This window comes from Aedes aegypti, chromosome 1 (genome assembly GCF_002204515.2).
Source record: "Aedes aegypti strain LVP_AGWG chromosome 1, AaegL5.0 Primary Assembly, whole genome shotgun sequence".
Lineage (NCBI taxonomy): Eukaryota > Metazoa > Arthropoda > Insecta > Diptera > Culicidae > Aedes > Aedes aegypti.
The window spans coordinates 73,785,259-73,807,569 of record NC_035107.1 but is presented as its reverse complement, the minus strand read 5'-3'; the positions used below and the strand labels follow the sequence as shown (position 1 = coordinate 73,807,569).

General features: G+C 41.2%; 1 protein-coding gene across 1 annotated transcript; it reads right to left on the bottom strand.

The window, feature by feature from the left end:
* Positions 1 to 2,446: 2,446 nt before the first annotated feature.
* LOC5574250 (GRAM domain-containing protein 1B) lies at positions 2,447 to 18,741 on the bottom strand. The gene is made up of 2 exons (XM_001661255.2): positions 17,093 to 18,741; positions 2,447 to 3,365 (listed from the first exon to the last, which is right to left on the bottom strand). The coding sequence occupies exons 1-2, from the start codon at positions 18,518 to 18,520 to the stop codon at positions 2,550 to 2,552; spliced, it is 2,244 nt and encodes a 747-aa protein (XP_001661305.2). The 5' UTR covers positions 18,521 to 18,741; the 3' UTR covers positions 2,447 to 2,549.
* Between the last annotated feature and the right edge of the window lie 3,570 nt (positions 18,742 to 22,311).

Below are 22,311 nucleotides of genomic sequence, written 5' to 3'. Positions count from 1 at the left end.
GAGAACGATGGATATGGGAGTAACCAGTTTTTTTTATCAGGGGCTCCCCCTCCCTTATATTGGTAATATCAATTTTTAACAATTAATAAAAGGCATTGTCATTGCCCCCTCTGGCTACGCCCATGCGTGCATGGCATCAATCATCATCATAAATTTCAATATAAACGTGGTAAAACATAAATTTCAATATAAACGTGGTATGGGGCCCAGATAGCCGTAGCGGTAAACGCGCAGCTATTCAGCAAGACCAAGCTGAGGGTCGTGGGTTCGAATCCCACTGGTCGAGGATCTTTTCGGGTTGGAAATTTTCTCGACCTCCAGGGCATAAAGTATCATCGTACCTGCCACACGATATACGCATGCGAAAATGGTCATTGGCATAGTAAGCTCTCAGTTGATAACTGTGGAAGTGCTCATAAGAACACTAAGCTGAGAAACAGGCTCTGTTCCAGTGGGGACGTAACGCCAGAAAGAAGAAGAAGAAGTGGTAAAACATGACGATAACAGTTTTTGACAAATTTAAAATAGGCTGACAAAATCGGGTCAAAAAGCTGACAAAATCAGGGGTAGACAAAATCGGGGGCAGACAAAATCGGGGGCTGACAAAATCGGGTCAGTACTGTATTATGTTCGAAATGTCTGTGCGATATTCACCAGAATTCTTCCAAGCAGTTAGCAAATAATCTCTTTCTTTATAGACACTTCAATATGCTGAAGGATAAAAATATGTTTGCATTAGAATAATAAAAAAACAGTAAATCATTACTGTCCTAATATTTTAGTTGAAGAAGCTGATCCAGATTATCGTTGATTTATCATCAGATCTTTTTGTTGACTTTTGTGACTTTTTGTTGCATATATTTTTTATGACTTTTAAGTTTCCAGGTCGAAAAAAGTGACCAAGGCACTAAAAAGTGATTCGCTACCAGGTCTGCTATTTTCTTTGGAAACTTTTTAAGTGAATTTCTGGAGGACTTCCTGAAGAAATCATGGAAGCAACTTCTCCTGTCGTCCCGAACGTTTAGGGTCAACAGGTCCTGTTCCACTGCGTACTGCCATATTATTCGTGGTCCTGCACGAACTCACCCACCTCTACCTGTTTCCTGCTAAATATTATTTTCGCAATTCTTTCTTCGAACTTTCGCACTAAGTGAGGCATGAAAGCCTCCTCCACTGACCTGCGATCGACACCGCTAGCTCATGACGGCTCACCATAGTAGCATGTCCGAAAGAACTTGAAACTATTGAGAAGCAGAGCTACAGGTCCAAAGCCTTGATGAAGGTAGATGGTTGTGATGGCTATGACCGTGGTCATCATGTAAAGAACAAAAGCTGTATCGTGTCAGCACCGATCAGGCAGCCTCTCTAACACGATGTAGGCAGCGCAATCCTTGTTAGGTGGCCTATACAAAATTCACCAATAAAGAAAGGTAAATTCCTAGTGTATACTTAGAGACATCCTGAACGTCAATTTTGGAGGAAGTCCTAAGCAATCAATGGAGGCGTCCCTGGAAAAATACTAGTTCAATTTAAAGATAAAAATGACCTGAACAGAAATCTAGGACGAAAGTTCTAGCGTTATCGATAGAAGGGGTGAACTCTTGGATAACTGAGTTTTTTTATAAAAAAAACTTGTAAAAGAATCTTTGAAAGAATTCCTGAAGATATTGATAGTGGCATCTCTGGAGTAATTCGTGAAGTAATCATTTAAAAAATCAAGGTACAATTTTTGAATGTATCTTGAATGAAATTAATGAAGGAATTCCTTGAGCAACATATGAATTCCTGAATAAACCTCTAGGATAGTACCTGAAGGAAACTTTGGGCAAATGCATGAATACGAGCGGTAATATTTGTCGTAACACGGATTCTCTGAAAAATTCTTATAAAAACCCTTATCTCCTGGTTTTGTGTGGATTAATCTTGTTTTCTTGATTCCTGTATGGCATAGCAAACAAATTACCAAACTAAGTAACGATATTTGAAAGATTCAAGTTTTCTATGGTGTACAATGTAAACTTTAAATCTTGTCCAGATTGTACCACTTGCCTTGATTGCATGATCTAAAAATTTGGAAAGAAAGGCTTATCGACCCTGGATCTTTGTGTGTAGTTCCATTCGTACAGCGGTACGTCATATTTTCGCCGTATCAATCGTTGATTACCTCTTCTATTCGACAAGTGATCATTGTCGCTTTTCTGTGGAAACACTTGGCTCGATAAGAGACTTACTACTGAAAAAAAAAAAATGATAAGAATACCTTCGCTGTCTCAACATCTGCCCCAAACAACGGTTCATTGTGGAAAAATTATCTATCAATGAAGCTGATAAGATAGCGTAATGAATCATTGATGTAGCGTGAACACTATTTTTTCGACCTCGAAAACAAACATTCTGAGTCATATCCAGGAATCGTTCGGATCCAAAAAAAACGACTTACAACCGGTTTTCCCCTACTATGATTATATCATCTATAGTCAAATTTAAACTTTATTACCTTTTCACAACTTTTACCGTGCGTTATTATAATAATAATAGGTATAGGTACTCTACAATTCGTCCATGCCGAAAGCTTCTTGCTGTTGCTGTGGCGGGTGCGTTTGATCACTACTAGTAACATTAGTCGGAATATTCTCACAAATACTGCTTACCTTCCTAAGGAGATCGGTCACTGTGTGCAAAACCTGCTGCCATTTGATCATTTCCTTGGCGTGCTTGGTTTCCTGCTCGTGCAGCAGCGCGAGCCAATCGGCATGCGTCTGGGGGGGATTTTTCAAAATCTTCTGGTCCATGGCCGCGGCAGCCGTGTCCGCCCGGAACAGGCTTTCGTTTTCGCCCTCCAAATTCCACAGTTTAACATACAGTGCAACATTTATAGATAGTAAGATCACTAACAAAATCACAACGAACCAGGAGAAGAACGTTTGCGGGGCGGTAGGTTTGGAGGAAGCACTGGCCGCGGCTGCCGTTGGGAGGAGGGGAGCACTCCGCAGAACTGCCGGTTCCTCCTGTACTTTGGCATGCTGCGAGGGTGCAGGTTTTCGAGATCGACGGCTTTTGCTCTTGGCCGGTGGAATGCAGTATTCGCTCTGGAGGCTTCGGAGCAGAGCGTTGTAAAAATCCTCCAGTCCGACCCACGTGTTCTTCTCGATGAAGCCACGCACGAAGCCGAAAATGTTCTTCTTGTAGTGGATTTGAGCGTGCACGGAGAGCACCGTGTGGTCGTCCTTGGTGCGGGACATACAGTAGTGCTGGGTGACGTAGAAACTGTCGGCGTACGGAATGCCACCCTGGACTGCGCTGACATCGATCGAGTAGAGCTGGCCCGGTTTGCTGCAGTCGCGCATGACTTGCGTTTCCGTCACCTGGCGGTGATGAGAAAGAACAGTTGGAGTTTAGAGTTTACTTTTTTTGGTACGAATACGTTCAAGTACGGATTAATCCTCGCTTTTCCAGTGTAGCTTTATGTATATTTGAAACATTTCATGCGGAACCTGTTCCTGGGGTCCCAAAATGTGGTAAATCTGGATTATTCAATAAAATTATTTCTATTAGGATATAGGCTTCAAAACCAAATGAATGACGGCTGTAATTTTATGATTCCTAAAATCTGAAAGATTTTGTAGATAAGAAAAAAGAATTCATACAATTCGTAGTTGCTACTTCGTGATTAAACAGAATAATTGAATTGCACAAGGAATCAAGAGATGTAGCTTGGGAGTAGCTTTCCATCTTCAACTTTCGAGAAATCCAAACATTAAAAAGTCAAACCGACGCCGGCCGGTCATCGGGGAAGGTAAGGAATATTAATGTGACATGTATCAATTTTAAAAGCAGACAAAAATCCTGCATAAGCTTCTAGCTATCGTCCAATCAGTTTGAAAAGGACATTTTGAACAGAATGATGGTCCACATCAACGAAAATTCAATTTTTGCCAATGAACAGTTCGGATTCCGCCATGGACATTCGACCACTCATCAACTTTTACGTGTAACAAATTTGATTCGTTCCAACAAATCTGAAGGCTATTCTACTGGTCTTGCTCTTCTAGATATAGAAAAAAAACTCGACAGTGTTTGGCATGAAGGCTTGATCGTAAAATTAAAAAACTTTAATGTTCCTACATACATTGTTAGAATAATTCAAAGTTATCTGTCAAATCGTACACTTCAGGTTAATTATCAGAGCTCCAGGTCTAAAAGACTTCCTGTAAGAGCTGGTGCTCCCCAAGGCAGCATTTTGGGACCAATATTATACAATATTTTCACATCTGACTTACCTGAGTTACCTCAGAGATGTCAAAAATACTTGTTTGCGAATGACACAGGTCTCTCCGCCAAAGGACGAAGCCTGCGTGTCATCTGTAGTCGATTGCAAAAAAGTTTGGTTATTTTTTCTTCATACTTGCAAAAATGGAAGATTTCTCCTAATACTTCCAAAACTCAACTAATAATATTCCCACATAAACCAAAAGCTCTTTATTTGAAACCTTCAAGTAGACATGTTGTCACGATGAAAGGGTTCCAATAAATTGGTCAGATGAAGTTAAGTATCTAGGGCTCATGCTAGTTAAGAATTTAATTTTTAAAAATCACATTGAGGGCATTCAAGCCACATGTAACAAATATGTAAAATGTCTCTGTAGCGTAATCAAAGTGGACTGTATTCGAAATTCGGCTCAATACGGAAGAGGAAAATAAAACGCGACCACCCGCTTGAGCTTTTCTACTAATAACTAATTTTATTTGAACTTCAGTGGTATGTGTGACATAAATGTGTTACGCATTGAACGAAATGCAATTTTAATTCACAAAACATCCTCCGCCGTTGAAATCCTTGGATTTCAAAAGTCATCTGGCTTGTCCTCTTCTGTATCTATTGGAAGCACACAAATGTACTTCACCGCACGCTTGATGATGGAATTTTTTGTTCGCAAAGTGACCACCCTTGGATAGCCGTCTTCACCTGGATGTAGTTCGGTTATACGACCGAGGCTCCACTGCAAAGGATGCAGATTGTCATCTGCAACTAACACCAGAGCTCCAATCTTGAAAGTTGTTGTCTTGAAGTCACGTTGTCGTCGCTGCAGTTCATGTAGATAGTCAACAGACCAAGTTTGCCAAAATTTCTCCCTCATACTTTGCAACTTTTGCCATCGAGATAGTCGTCCTTGTTTGATGTTCCCATATGAAGGTTCGGCGATCGCTTGAAATTCACGCCCAATTAAAAAATGGGCAGGGGTAATTGCTGTCATGTCGTTCGGGTCATCTGAGGAAGACGTCAAGGGCCTCGAATTCAGTGTCGCTTCAATCTGGCAAAGAACTGTACAGAGCTCTTCAAACGACAGCTTGTGTCCAGTAATAATGGGCCGCAAATGGTGTTTAACCGATTTCACCCCAGCCTCCCACATACCTCCGAAGTGAGGACTGCGAGGCGGAATGAACGACCAGTCGATGTTGCGCTGCGTGCAAAGCTTGTTTAGCTTCTTCTGATGCATTTCTGACTTGAACAATGTCGCCAACCGTTCCAATTCGCCGCTTGCACCAATGAAGTTGGTAGCATTGTCCGAAACTATTTTATCTGGAATTCCTCGCCGACTGACAAAGCGCTGCAAAGCTCCCAAGAAGGCGTCAGTTGATAAATTCGATACTGCTTCTAAATGTAGGGAACGAGTGGCCATGCAAATGAAGACACACACATACCCCTTCGTCATTGATGGCTTCTTGATAGACACGGATGACTTCACTGTAAAAGGTCCAGCAAAATCCACTCCCACAGTTGCAAAGGGGTATGCTCCTTGGACACGATACGCTGGTAAATCGCCCATCAATTGTGTTGCACGTTTCGGACGCAAGCGATAGCAAAGTGTGCACTTGTGGATTACATTTCGAATTGCATCCTTTGCTCTGAGAGGCCAAAATTGTTGACATACAATCCCGAGCAGCCCACGTTGTCCGAGATGTAAGTTACCCTTATGGAGATATCGTATGATCGCAGTTGTTATTGGATGCTTGGATGGCAACAAGAACAGGTGCTTACTACCATATGGGATGCATGCCTTCTTGATTCTACGGGTTCAAACATTTTAACGGTAATTTGAAAATCTTTCCCTCGCTCAGCGCTTGTATTTCAGTCAAGAAACATTCATGCTGTACCAGTCGAACGATAAGCAGCATAGCTCTTCTCATCTCATCAGCTGTTAACAATCCCTTTGTCAACGCCGTTTTACCGCTCCGAACGAAATCAGTGAATCGAATCACGTAGGCCATGGCCTGCTGAATGATCGAAAAACAGCTTCAACCTTCCACCTGCAGTCACGATGACTAGCGTTGTTCGTTTTAGCTCTGGTAAGTCCTCATCTGATATGGCACACGGAGGAGGAAACCGATCGGCTGGACAATCGAAGACAGGCGGACCATTCCACCAAATGCTCTGATCCTTAAGCAGATGCGGTTGCACACCCCTGGATATCAAATCTGCTGGATTTGACTTGGACGGAATATAACGCCACTCGAAACCCTCCGTAGCTGACTGTATTTCCTTCACACGGTTTCCGACGTAAACTTGCAGAGCTTCAGGGGGCTTAGCGATCCAGCATAACACGATTTGAGAATCGTTCCAAAGAACGACTCTTGAGAACTGCACCTCCAATGCCTTCAACAATTTTAGCGTGAGTCGAGAAAGTAGCAGAGCTGCTTGTAGCTCGGCTCTCGGAGTTGTAACCATCGTCTTCTTATCTTCCTTTTTCGGTAAAATCCTGGATTTGCTATATTGAAGTACATTGCAGTACTGGAATATGGAAACCGTTGAGATGTTGCAGCTTCGATCGAAATTCCAACCACAAGGAGACCATAGCCTCCGGAAGTGGGTCATCCCAGCGCAAATCCAACAACCAAAGCTCTCGCATAATGAGCTTCGGCGCTGTAACCGCTGGTCCAACGAGACCCAGAGGATCGAAAATACGGGATATTTCACTCAAAATCACTCTCTTTGTAAATGTCACGTTTTGTTCTGGGTTCATTGTTGGAATGCAAATCGTAAAATTGTCACTTACATGATTCCAAGCAATGCCCAGTGTTTTCATCACTATATTAATGTCTGGATCTTCAATTTCACTTATCTTCTCTCTTTGGTGTTCTGGCATTTGTGCGCACTAAATCCACCACCGCTCAATAATCTCAGCACTTGTCGCAGCAGCTCAGCAGCACCCTCCTTCGTCTCCGCACCAGTGAGCATATCGTCGATGTAAAATGTTTTCTTCACCGCCTCCGCCGCTAGCAGATACCGTTTTGATTCATATTACGGACAGCTTCAAATTCCGGACACTCTACTTTGTATGGGAAACATTTCACGCGAAATGTTTCAATTTTTGCTGTTCAAAAGTTCTCAATTTCAAGGCTCGTTTTAGTAAACTTTTTCCATAAATATCTTTGAAAATTTATAATGCCCAACTACCTTAGATGTATCTTTGGTGGTTTAACGATTTCGATTGATGATTTGACTGTTCCATTAATGATTATCATGAGCTGTCCGGAATTCGATTCAAAGTGTCCGGAATATGAGGCAAAAGTGAGGAAGTGTCCGGAATAAGAATCATGAAAAGACCACACATTTTGATTTATTTAAAATCATTGAAGTTGCGGAAGCGTATTCTTCACCCACCGTTCGAAAGTAAAGGGCTTCTGACGCTCGATAGCGCTAAGGAATCATACAGAATGATTTATTTTGTATGCTCTATGCTGAGTTATATTTCTCTGAGTCCTTAAGTGTCCGTAATATGAATCAAAACGGTAGTTGTGACCATCATCTTCAGCGAGCTGTCGAAGTGCCATCGTGGCCAAGAAGGGTGACGAAGCAAGCCCGTATGTCACCGTCTGCAAAGCGTACGTTTTCAGAGGTTGATCCTCCGTGTCCCTCCAGAGAATTCTTTGAAAACTGGTGTCGTCATCATGTACATTCACTTGTCTGTACATTTTCGGTATGTCAGCGCTTATCGCATACCGATGGGATCGAAATTGGAGCAATATGGGAATCAGGTCATTTTGGACCGTTGGGCCAACTATCATTGCTTGATTAACAAACACACCACTGGATGACTCAGCTGAGCCGTCGAATACCACTCGCAATTTAGTTGTTGAACTGGTCGGCTTCAAAACACAATGATGCGGCAAATAGTATGCTCCTGCAGGGTCTTCATCAGCATCCGGTCCTATTTCCTTCATATGACCTAGCTCCTCGTACTCTCGAATAAACGCAGCATACTGCGTCTTCAACGGCGGATCCTGACTTAATCTCCGTTCAACTGCCAAGAAACGTTTTTCAGCCATTGTTCGCGAGTCTCCTAACTGCGATTTCAGGTCGTTGAAGGGTAAACGTACAACGTATCTACCACCCGCATCACGTTTATAGGTGTCTACGCTATCGCCTTCAGATGAAAATCCTGTAGTTGCTGTTTCGTCATACGTATCAAATTGCCAGAATCGTTGCAGTATTTTGCCGACATCCTCCTCGGAGCAATTCTCGCTGAAACCAGGCCGCCTTCGGCACCCATCGTTAGAATTCCAATTTTATGTCTCTGATCGCTAGCTTTCGATAAAACTTAAGGGTGGTCCTTTTTGTTTTCTCAAATTGGTGGACCCCTCGTACGCCAGCTAGCTAAACAGTTTGCAAAAAAGCCCATTTTTTGATAAATCTTGGGTATTTCTTCACGTGATATGTCTCATATTTCCCTTGGAACACATACCAAACTTAATGGCATCGTATAGAGAAAGGATATAGCTTTCATTTGAAGTTAAAAAAAAATCCGGCGGCCATTTTGAATTTGGCCGCCATCTTTAATTTTGTTAGAAAAATTGTTTTTTCACCATTAGCGCACCGCTCGTTTTGAATTCTGAGATCACCATCAGAAAGCTGAGGAAAAATTGCGTAAGATAGGCTACAGAAACTAGGTGTGCAATGGTATTTACCCTATGAAATGAACGATTTTCTAAAACATGTTCCACGATTTTGACGTATATGGCGAGTGCAATCAATGCAAACATCATTTTTGGTACAACAAAGATACAAGTTTTCAATAGTTGGTGTATTTTTTGAGTCAGATGAAGAATAGGAGTATTATTTTGAGTGAAAAATTCTGGCGGCCATCTTGGATTTTGACGCCATCTTGGTTTTAAGTAGTAGAATGAGTTTTCACCTTGATAACACTCAACATGTTGAATTTTAATGCCACCGTTACACTTACTATTCTTCTTGTTCTTCATTTTCCTGACGTTACGTCCCTACTGGAATAGAGCCAGCCCCTAAGCTTCAAAAATAAATTAACAAGTAGAATTTTTTAACGCTTATTTGCCACCTGAATGATTGTTCTGCATATCTGCGAGTTGAAAAATAGCATTAATTCTTTCATTTATTTGATCTAAAACCATTGATAGAAATGAACAATCTGTTGAACAGCTAAAATAAGATAAGAAATAAAGAATCTGTTTGTTTTTTAACGGAGATCTTTAATTAATTAAACATGAAGAGCGCTGAGATGGAAAAAAATCATTCTACTGCTAAAAACTAAGATGGCGTCGAAATCCAAGATGGCCACCAGATTTTCCAAACTCAAAATGATTCACCTGAGTTTCGGCATTACGTCCACATTAGAACAAAGCCTGCTTCTCACCTTTCAATTTCACTATTTTTCACATGCATGTTGGGTGTTAGTAAAAACAACAGAGGCGTCGCGTGGCCTAATTATCAACCTGTGCACTTCTAATTTATGTCGAATTCGTTTTTGAACCTAGGTTGGAACTGGCGCAACTTGTTCTGAACCACAGTTTCAACCCCAACCCGATTCAAGTTCGACCGAACTACAATTTGCTTGACGTTGGTTTATTTATGTGCTGATAACCGACCCAGTTCCTAAAAACGTTTTTTATTTCAGTTGATTCTAGTCTTTCAGTTGATTAAAAATATTTATGATTGCAGATGCTAATAGGGTTGTTTAGTTTTATTGTTTCACTTTTTCAATTTTAAGGTGAGTATAAAACGAAGCCAAACTTTGAATTTTCAAGTGCACAAGACGAGAGTATCTGAAAACAGTTCGCGTAGAAAACCAATCAAATTGCTTGCTTGCTGGTGGTGACCAATGGGATATATTTTCAACTTGGAGCGCTGTTTGGTTCTCAATTCTTGTGCTCTTGAAAATTTGAGGTGTGGCTTCGTTCTATAATCACCTTAACGATTAGTCATCATTATGGGGAAATTGTGAAATTACATATGAAAATAATTCAAATTATGCGGGTCATCAGTTTCGATTTATAAAGCACTGGATTCTAACTAATATTGCAATATAGAGTTAGTGATCATAACCCACATATTTTTACATAGAATTAATACAAGATCGTTCGCTTCGTGTACTTGGTGCACGCATCAAGAAAATTGCTCGCTTTTAAACCACACCACAAGCGTTATACTGACGATGACGGTACGGAGGGCACGACCGCTTTTGAATTCATTTTCTGATTGTCTTCTGATTGACCATCACAAGTACCACCGCGCTAATACTGTATGCTGGAAGCGAGGTTCTCAACCAGTATTATACAAAAAAAAACGCGCAGGCCCTGAGTCTCAAACTTACAGAAACTTCTTACCGTCAGCCGTCTAAAAAATCACGCCAGTACTCCACACTTCTCCACACCACAAGCGTGGTGATGTTGAAAGCGCGAAGGAAAAAAAGAGAGCAAGCAAAATGGATCTCTCTCGTGGATTGATTTGTCTCTTGTCTCTCCACCGCACGCTCGCACAGATTGATGTGGCAAGACTGTGCACCGGCCAGAGTTGACGCTTTGGCTATTTACACACTGGCATTTGTAGTGCAAAAAACATTTTACCACATATACAGGATTGTGTGTACGACGAAAGGCAACGCGTCTCCCGATGAGAGTGCACACGTTAGGTTTCATCGTCACAGCAGCAACGTGTAGCGTGGAACAAAGTGTTGCGTAGCATGCATCGCACTGAGCGCGTAGGGCAAATTAGGGCACAGATCTCGCGCCGCACCAAACAGCTTTTGCATTTAATTTGAACAGCAAATATATAACAACAAATATTTTGAAAGGTGAAAATTGCGATGATCAATGATAAAGATAATAGGCAAATATAATGCGCCACCGTCATAGAGGTCGCTGGGGAAGAACGAGTGAAATGTCACTGAAAATGCTTGTTTACGTCCAAAATTCAATTCCCAAAAATTAGTTCATAATCAATCGATTATTGATCTATTTTCCATTGGCATACTCATTTTGTACCATTATTCTTGCCACACGTGTGATTTCACAACAAATTTAACCACTAACAAAGAATCCGGAAGTTTATAACCTATGTTGCCAAACACCAATTTTCCAATTTTATCCCACTAATCGTACATGAGCACTGACCGGATCTGTACATTTTCAAAGGAAAAAAAGTTTATTCTGTTTCTCAATGATCTCTGATTGTCTACAAAATAACCATTCCGAGAAAAAGTGTAAATTGTGTGGTCCTTCCTATGCTGCACATGGTAAGTTCTCAACTCAACCTCTTTTTTGCCGGTTCTCCTACTAGCCACCAGATGTCGGAGTGATCGTTTAGCTTTGAAAATATTTGCCTATTGAAATAGGCTAAATTTTATTGAGAGAATTAAAGAATCGTACTTCAATAATAGTAGAAATTGTAGGTTGTTATGATGAACGATTTGTCACCTGTGCAGTGCACATGTTGCACATGTGGACGCGACGCCTCTGAAAAACAATACTTTATAATTCAGAAAATCAAGGATTTTTTTTGCTTAAAAATTTAAGATTTCCATTCTAAATTAATGCACTTTTGGAAATGTTTTACGTTAAAACTACAGATATTTCCACAAAACTTACTAATGTCCCAACGCACAATTTATAAACTTCATTCGATGACAAAAAAGGCATATGGTAAAAAAAAATTGTTTATTTCAATCAATGTTTTTGGACGGTTTTTATTCATTAAATTTATTTATTCATAATAACTGAATTCAAAGATATGTCGAAGAAATATTCTGTTATTAAAAATCGTATTATAAAAGAAAATTCCTATTTAATAACCTGTATTTATAACTAATAAAGCTGAGTATCAGGCTCGGTTCCATTAGGGACGTAACGTCAGGAAAATGAAGAATAATAAGAACAAGAGTATACGTAACCTTGTTTTTATTGGTAACCTCTAAATTCGACATGCTGAGTGCTATCAAGGTGAAAAATTCATTCTACTAGTCAAAATCAAGATGGCGTCAAAATTCAAGATGGCCGCCAGATTTTATCACTCTAGTCTAAATAATACTCCTATTCTTCATCTGACTCGAAAAATACACCAACTATTGAAAACTTGTATCTTTGTTGTACAAAAAATGATTGAACTCGCCATATACGTCAAAATCGTGGAACATGTTTTAGAAAATCGTTCATTTCATAGGGTAAATACCATTGCACACCTAGTTTCTGTAGCCTATCTTACGCAATTTTTCCTCAGCTTTCTGATGGTGATCTCAGAATTCAAAACGAGCGGTGCGCTAATGGTGAAAAAACAATTTTTCTAACAAAATTAAAGATGGCGGCCAAATTCAAAATGGCCGCCGGATTTTTTTTAACTTCAAATGAAAGCTATATCCTTTCTCTATACGATGCCATTAAGTTTGGTATGTGTTCCAAGGGAAATATGAGACATATCACGTGAAGAAATACCCAAGATTTATCAAAAAATGGGCTTTTTTGCAAACTGTTTAGCTAGCTGGCGTACGAGGGGTCCACCAATTTGAGAAAACAAAAAGGACCACCCTTAAGTTTTATCGAAAGCTAGCGATCAGTGACATAAAATTGGAATTCTAACGATGGGTGCCGATGGCGGCCTGGTTTCAGCGAGAATTGCTCCTCGGTGACCAAGGTACCAAGGTGCTCGGCCCACGTTGGTGTGACTGGTCGGTACCACTCCGCTCACTAGCGAGCCCAAATGTGTTTCCTGCACAGCTGGTAGGTGATCTCCCACATCCAACTGCCCATGTTTCAATAACTTGAAGAAAAGTCCGGAGCCAATTAAAACGTCTACCGGACCCGGTACGTTAAACGTTGGATCTGCTAACTCGAGTCCAGTCGGAAAATTCAACTGCTGAGCGTCAAAACCAGTCATTGGGAGATCGCTTGTAATCTTCTTCACAACTAACAGTTCGAGACAAGGGGATTCATACTCGCTTACCCTGGACTTCAGTCAGCCGTGTACCTTGAACTGAATGGACGTATCGTTTCCACCAATACCGGAAATTTTGTAGTTCGTTCGCTTCCTTTTTAGGCCCAGTTTGCTTGCAAATTCTTCGGTGATGAAGTGCTTATGTGATGCTGAATCCAGTACTGCTCTACATGGAACCAGCTTCCTTCCATCTCCGTAAACCAGCACGACTGCAGTTGCTAGTACTGTATCCTGTTCACTTTACAGTGCGAGCACTTTCCTGTAGTCGTCACCAGACTCTGGGCTTTCATATCGTGTTTCCCTGAGGCACGAACCGGTTTCACAGCTTCCGCAACGGGCTTGCTGCTTCGGCTTATCTTCTCGTAAACTCGGCACCTTTCCTTCAGAAAATCCATCGTAGAGTCGTAATCTTGCAGTTCCTGGTTTCCCTTATTCAGCTCCCATGCTTTGCGCGTTTCGATATCCATTTTCTTCGCCAAAACGTTTAGCAGCATCATCTCGCCGAATCCATCGACTGGTAGCTCCAAGTTCTTCAAACCGTCGACGTTCTTAGTGCATGTGTCGATGATCTTGCGCAATTCTACCGCACTATCTTTGTTCATTACTGGCAGATTGAAAATGGCACCGATGTGCTTATCGATGATTACCTGTTTGTCTTCATACCTTTCGCGCAACGTATCCCATGCAGCCTCATAGTCGTTGTTATTGGTTGTTATATCTTGATCAATAACTCCGGCTGCAGAACCTACCAGAGCGTTGCGCAGGTGGTAGAGCTTAATCGCAGGCGCTTCTTACTCGTATCTGGCCATTACGTTTGTGAACATGTTCTTGAAAGCGAACCAGTTCTCGTAGTTGCCATCGAAAGTTGGCAAAGGGGCTTTTAATGGCGGAACATACGACAGAACTCCTGGATGGTTCTCAACTGGTGCAGCTTCTTTTTTGACAGCCGCTTCTAATAGCTGATTGTAAAGCGCCTCGAAATTAATGAAGTTCATTTCTTCTTCACATCGCACTTCATCGGGGACACAAAGCTCGTATAGCTGATTCTGGAAGTAGCTGTAGTCGGCGTATTCTGTCTCCACTAACTTCTGCTGCAGATGTATAAAATGTTTGTTCTCCGCATTCTCCGGACCCGCAGTGAGCGCACCTTGCACCCGAAGCAATCGCATTTTCACCGATTCTTTTTTCAGCAACAACACTCTTAATTCTTCACCAATTCTTCTTCGTTCTTCTTTCTGTTTTTGTTGGTTTAACTGTTCACTTATCGAACCACTTCCCACGGTCAGAGTAGAATCAAGATCTACATCACCGGGCTGACCGGGTTCCTGCGCTTTCTTCTTATTTTTGCCTTTCGCAGACATGCTGTTTTCGCATTCAATGTTCTCACACGAATGACTCTGTTCTAGGGAGTCGCGCACCGCCGATACAAAATGGCGTCGTTCGAATTCGGCACGATCACCGTCAAATTATCGAATTCGCTCAGTCCACGCTAGGAACGGCGATCAGTTTTCGTTTTTCGCGAATGTCCACTACATACATGAATATCATTTTGATATTCAAACAAATTTTCAGGAAAGCCATGTTGTAGCTGTACCGATATGGACTAGCTGTTGTAATACCAGAAAGAAAGCTCTGCAGAGAATTCAAAATAAAATTTTGAAAATGATTCTGAAGCTTTTTCTGGGTATAGTACCAATGAGTTACATAGAATATCCAATGTTGAAACATTAGAACAAATGTCAAATAAAATATCAATAATTCCAGGCAAAAATCGTTACAATCTTCTATTGCCACGATTAATGCGTTATATGTTTAGGTTAAGTATATTCAGAACTTTTTCTCTTATAAGCAGGTGAAATCAACTCACCTGTAAAAAATCTGAACTGCTACGGCAAATGAAATGTAATATGTTGTTAACAAAATGTTAATAAAATCCTAAATCTGTGTAGGTATTTAAAATGTCTTGTATTTTTAGAAAGAAGCATTGACCATGGCATCGTCAGTTCCTTGCATACCCCAACCAACAATGGAGAAATTAGTATAAATTTAATCGCTGTGCATGAATAGGAATAAAAATATGTTTGATGTTTTATTTGAAATATTTTCCATCAAATCTTTGATTTTGTAAAAGTTCAATTCAAATGATAAAAGCAAAGTAGGATTCCCATTTTATTTGATGAAAACAAACAAAAGTAGTTAAATTTTAAATGAACATTGGTTATTTCAATCTATTTTTCTAAGTTCAAAACAACGAAATCTCGCATAACTTATGATCTCGCCCTAAAAGCCATTGGTAACCGTGTGTGTAGCTCGTTGTTTATGAGCATTTGAATGAAGTTACACGTTATTTAACAACGTTATGAGGAAGAAAGGGTCATTCTCTACCTGCCAGTGGTGTTGGTTTGGATGCTTATTCATCGGTTTGCTCAGAAACAACTAGCTACACACGAGGTTACCAATGGCTTTTAAGGCGTTATCTCAGATTATGCGAGAAATATATTGATTGTTTTTACAAATGTCAAATTGAATAACCAGCTCTTAGGTTATTTCAAACAAATGTTGGCCGATTTCAAAGGTAAAATTTATAAAAATACTAGTTTATTCTAGTTTATTGCAAACAGCGTAAAATCAAACTAAGATTATGTTTGTGTAAATTACAACCTAATATGTTGGTTGAAAGAAAGCCTGATTGGTTGTTTCTACCAAATTTTCCCCCCGTGCAGAATTCACTGCAAGCAGTAGTTCTAGTAGAGAAAAATGTTTTCTGAATATGTAGATAACCTAGTATTAAAAATCAAAATACATTCTTCTAAAACCATACACTGAAATGAATTTTATTGTAGAAACTACTGAATCCATGGTAAAATTAAGAACTGCACCAACGATTTTCAACCGACTACATTAATCTGTTAACTCTACCAAAACATAGTCAACATCACTACACAAGAAAATTTCTTCTGTTGATTTAACCAGAGTTGTAGTATTTTTGACTAGAAACATTCTTGATTTGAGAAGTTTAGCATCATACTTTTGACCACACTGTGTTGTACGGTGGGTGTCACGGATTGAAATACAATGCTTTGTAGTGGATGCTACTATGGACATAGTCAAATTTACTGTCCCCAAGCATTGTATCCAAGGGGTCTACCTCGTTTGGCATAATGCCATTTGGCATAATGCCGTTTGGCATACAGTCGTTTGGCATACAGTCGTTTGGCATAACAGTTGTTTGGCATAATGGTCGTTTGGCATAATTTGAAAAAGGTAGATACTGCAGTGATACAGTAATATGCGGTACCATATGATGCGTCGTAAAATACCATGTTCCTTTTTTTCCAAATGACATGGAATAATTTAGGCGTTGGATACATTTTTGTTAAACATGCGCTAAAATATCCCGGACACAATGGTCATGTACAATGCAATTCCAAAAGTTTCATTAGATATTGGTTTCTTTGAAAAATGAAGATTAGAAGTATGTCCTATCAATAACTGACAACGGAATGTACGATCGTGAGCAGTTTATCCACACCCCTTTGCTTAATGGAAGGAATTTAATCAAATTCAATATTTTTCACAATTATGCCAAACAGCTATTATGCCAAATGGCGATTATGCCAAATGACTGTATGCCAAACGGCATTATGCCAAACGGGGTAGACCCGTATCCAAGACACTTTTATATTTGTAAAGATTATTCTTTCGGAAAATCCATTTTCATTTTCTAAGATTCTAATCTGACAATCAGTTGAGCTGTCCTATGGTCAAAGGTCGTGTTCAGCAAATCGTACGCCTTAAAGAACCTTGCCCTTGCTTATACTGACAAAAAGAGATGAGATTTTTCCAAGTACATACCTGTGCACTCCTCGGCCCAATAGTTTGCGTGATGGCAATGGTCAAACAGACGACCCGTTCCTTCAGCCCGTCCTTGTTCACCTTCCACTCGCCGTGGATCATATCCGTAGTTTTACGCGTATTGTGAAACTCGGTCAAAAATTTAGACTTGGAGAAAAGCAGCTCAAATAGAATGTCAACGTTAATGGGAAGAATGGTGTGCACCAGCTGGCGTCCGGAATGTAGCGAATTGCACTCGACCCCGGCAAAGAACTCCTCCTCCGGCGCGGAGTCTGTCGAGTCGGACATGTCCGTCGGAAGGAGTTCGGATGGGGTGGACATGTTGCTGTCCGGATTGAAGGCGGCCTTCGCGTGGGCCGTTTTCTTCGATTTCGATTCCTTGGCCACCATGATGATAGTCGTAGTCGGTTCGTCCGAGAGATGGACGACGTCCTTAATAATAGCGAGATCTTCTACAAGCGAGTCCCCAACGATGGCGACGGTACAATTGCCCTCCGTATTCTTATCGTACGGATCGATGTAATCTTCGTCGTCGCTGGTCAGCCCCAACTGGTCTCCGTAACACGTGTGAACCCACTGCCAAAGCTCCTGAGGGTTAATCGGTTTTTCCATCAACGCATTTTGCCACACCCGAAACAGCATAAGATAGGTTTTGTCGCGCGAAGTGAACGAGGTGAGGAAGTGCTTCTCATTTCCAGTACAGACCGATATCGCATTCGGAATCACTCGCGCCGTCTTCTCTTTGGTAATTGACGTAACGTCCTTCCAGCGGATCGAAAGCCGCGTCTCCCAGACGATTATGTTCGCGTGAAAGCACAGATAATTTTGCGTAACATACAACCGGCCATGCACCAGGATGTCCTTCTGGATCGCACAGGAATAGTCCACGATCAGCCGCTCGTCGTCGGACACTTCTTTAAACAGTTTCTTAAAATCTTCGGTTCGCGATTTGTACGACGGATAAATTGCATTATACCAGGGGGTTTTCTTCGCCCTCTCGGTTAGATTCTTCTGAGATTTGGAGTTCTTGTCGGTTCCCTTGTCCGCTTTGGCTCCGTCTACTGCGGAGGCCAAATTGCCACTATCGCTCGACTTGCTCCCAGCAGTGTCCACATTATCGTTATCGGACTTATCAGTAATGTTGGACGTGGCGGAGCTACTTCGAACGCAAAGGGTAGGTGGCTCTATAGCAGTGGAGGTGGTGCTGATAGAGGTGCTAGTCGTAAAAACACCCGCAGCTCCCCCAGCAGACGAGGAGCTATCGGAAGTGCTGGTGGCGGTGGTGGTCGAGGTGCTACTGCTGCTGCTATTACTGTTAGTAATACATGGAACCAAGCTATTCCCACTGGCCGTACTTGGTATTGGATTACTGGAGCTGCTGCTGTTATTCGAAGTCATTGCATCTTGGTGATGGACATTGTCTCCCATCGAAAGCACGCATATTCCACCCGAGGGGAGCACCGCGCACTGCCAGCAACGAAATTAGACCATTTTTGCACACAACGGGAGATGAGATTCACTTTTTTCCACTAAAATGGCCCGAGATTCACGAAAACACTTCCTGGTAGGAAAACACTTCCGAGGCGATTATGATATCGCTAAATTTTTCGAGAGCCAGCCACAAACACGACGCAACGCAAGCTGTCAAAAGTGGGAAAAGAGGGATGAGGCTGGTGGGTCGAAAGACGGTAAGGCGGAATGTCAAGATGAGAAATTGGAGAGAGAACCGAAAATACGAAAAGGCAGAAATGCCAGGTGAGAATGGGGCTCTACTCTGTTTTGATTTATTTAGTATGGACTTCATTCACAAATTTCATATCGCATTCATGGGCATTTTTGACACCCACCCACCCCTTGTAATGCGTAGTATGCACCTGAAACGTAATTGAGCGCTTTGAAATTTCTCTTTTTTACCAAAGTAATTTTGACAGTCGATCCAGTATGAGCGAAGTGTCACTTTATTGTGCTTTGCTTTGATAAATGGATTATTGGGAAAGTTGTGTATCGCACTTTGAAGGTCACCAAGCAGTGGTTCCAATATGTTTCTAAGCAAATGGATCCATACCCAAAGTTCTTCAAATGTACATTTACGCGACAAATTACACTGGTTTTTCTATCCAAATGCAGATTTGCACTTGACTGCATCATTGTCACAATTAATTATAATCGAACAAGCCTATCTCAAATGGCTGACATACTTTTACAAATGTTTTACAAGCAAGTTTTCGTGAAACAAATGAAACAAACAAACTAGCAACCCTTCTGAGAGCACATGCTTTTTAAAAAACGTAAACAATTTTCGTTGGCGCGAAACCGATTTACTGCCTTCTCTTGCCCGCCAACGGCGAAAACAAAGGGTTTGACGTTTCCGCACTTATGAACCCGCCCGCTCTTCTGAAGTGCGGGGTCCAATAAGGTGGGAACTGCGCAATATCTTGCGGAATAATTGAGCGGCACATTTTTTTTTTCCATACGGAAAAGTGACAGCTCCATTCAGTGCTGGGAATGGTAATAGTAGTAGGCTTGAATTTTCGCGAAAATCACGTGGCTCTCCAGTACAGTAGTTCAAAAACGTGAATCTCATCAAGTAGCCTATGTTGGGTGCACGAATTTTCAAAATCATGAGTGTCATTGAAGGCTCTAAATGCGGGAAATGCAGCGGGAAATAGAACATTTTTCTACAGTAGTTTTGGGTTGCCCTTAGCAACGGGTGTTTTGCTATTTTCAAGGCATTTTGCCTACAGCAGCGATGGGCGTGAGTTTCACTGGCTTCGCTGACTGTGATTGGCTTTGCTTGGCTACTGTAGAGTGAATTTCAGATTTTTTCCCAACCCTGGCTCCATTTGATTTGTATGGCAGTTGTTTCCGACGTTATGAAATCAGCTCTACTTCTCAGCAGCGTACACTGCCCATAAAAGCATAACTGTCCCATATTGATTTTCGAACCAACACCTATTTTCATCGCAACCTTTATGTTTTAGGCTGGTTTGCTACTGCCAAGAAAAAAAATCACCTATCTCGATGCGTGGGAAATTTCTTCCCAGAAATGGTCGAGAAAATCACATTTTTCTGATCGCAGTACGCAGTTGAGAAGAAATGTCATTTCAAATGAGGCTCTCTGTAGGAAATTTCTTGACCCATTCAGTCAAGAAATTTCTTTTCTTTTCTTGAGCGAAACAGCATACTTAGCTTTAATATGCACTTCACTAGGCATATGAAAATCTATACACTTTGTTTGAAAATGTTGTGGAAAAATATGAAGTTGGTGCAGTCCCATATTAAAAAATAAAGGAATAACAGTCTCTATATGAAGTTTGAACCCTAATAGTTATCTGTGCCAATAGCAACTGCAAAACTTGAATTATGCTGAACTTGATATTTTTTACTGATCAATATTAGCAAATTGAGTATTCTGAGGGGTGGAGCTAAATGAATATTGCATTCCAAAATTATAAACATGTGTATGAAAATGCAAACTTCAAACTTTGAGCGCTGTTTTCTCAATGCCTACTAATTTCATATGGGACAGTTATGCCTTTATGGGCAGTACAGCTTAAGTAGTTTCGGTAGAGGAATCATTCCTTGAAATGATAATCATTTCTTGTCCTATCCTTTTGCACAGTACTTAGGCCCCAAGCACAATGTGAACGGCAACGCTTCACAACGGCAAAACGGCATGCCCATTTTGAGCTACACATTACTTATCAATCCCATGTTGACTAAATCCTTTTCAACATTGACTTGACAAGTAGAGTGTAGCTCAAGATGGGCTTGCCATTTTGCCGTTGTACCGCGCTGCCGCTCACATTGTGCTTGGGGCTTTAGGGTTTATTCACACATTTCATAACGCCGAAAATTGACGTTTTTGACACCCACCCACCCCCTCGTAACGCATATTGTATGAATATTTTTCAAATTTTGTATGAGCTGTAACATTTTAACGACACCCACCCATCCCTTTCAGCGTTATGAAATTTGTGAATGGGCCCTTATGATCAGCGTACCGGCCATAACACATTTTGTACGAATATTCTACAAATTTTGTACGAGCTGTAACATTTTAAGGACACCCACCCACCCCCTTCAGCGTTATGAAGTTTGTGAATGGGCCCATGGGTATTTGACGGGTTGTTGTTTACTAATTTCATGGAAGAGTGAGAGAGAATGAATGATTTTTGTGCAGAGCCCCATATGAAAAGGGAGAATATTCCGATTCAAATTTTGCGCAGTTTCCTACTGGACCCCGCACTGCAAAAGTACGGGCGGGTTCATAAATGTGGAAACGTCAAAGGGCCCATTCACATATTTCATAAAGCTAAGTATGCTGTTCCGCTCAAGAAAAGTAAAAATTTCTGCGGAAGAAATGGTCAAGACATTCTTCTACAGTGAGGTCCATTTGAATTGACATCCCAAGTAACCATTGAGCATTTTTATCATTGCTTATATAAAGCAATATATAAACAAGCCTACCATTAAAGTAGTTTACATGTGGCCATGATATAGTCGAACTAATGCAATAATGTTTATAAAGCAACCAAGCAATACATAAATGATTATTAGTGCATTGATACATTTGTAATGTAACACCGCTAGCGCATGACGGCTCACCATAGTAGCATGTCCGAAAGAACTTGAAACTATTGAGAACCAGAGCTACAGGTCCAAAGCCCTGATAAAGGTGGATGGTTGTGATGGCTATGACCGTGGTCATCATGTAAAGAACAAACGGACATTGCTGTATCGTGTCAGCACCGAGGAGGCAGCCCCTCTTGCACGATGTAGGTAGCGCAACCCTGGTTAGGTGGCCTAACTAAGATTCTTCACCAACCAAGAAAGGCTAAAGTAGAGCAAACGGATTGATTTTACGGCAACAGACCCGGCAACGAATAAAGGACAATGATTGGAAAGTTGGATCTTGGAACGTGAGAACTTTGAATGAACCCGCGCGTGTGACCAGGAGTCGGTCCATTCCGTGAATTGCGGAATGTCGGCGTGAACGTGGCAGATATCCAGGAAATACGCTGGCCGAGAATCGGAGAAGGCGAATTCCGAGCAGTGGACCCCATCGCTAACACTCCATTCAAGTCTACTATCGTGCACCCCCGCTAATTTGAACGGTACCTCATGCAAACCATCGGGGTTCATTTTTAATTTGAACATCTAGTCACCCTAGAACCGCGTTTTTGGTTACCTCTTTCACTGGTTTGTTTTGATTCTGC

What these genes read in the sequence shown, in the direction of transcription:
- LOC5574250 (XM_001661255.2), bottom strand. Translation starts at nt 18,520, where the DNA reads ATGGGAGACAATGTCCATCACCAAGATGCAATGACTTCGAATAACAGC. An exon ending in TTGGGCCGAGGAGTGCACAG is followed by an intron (nt 3,366 to 17,092) that starts GTATGTACTTGG and finishes CATCACCGCCAG; the next exon opens with GTGACGGAAACGCAAGTCAT.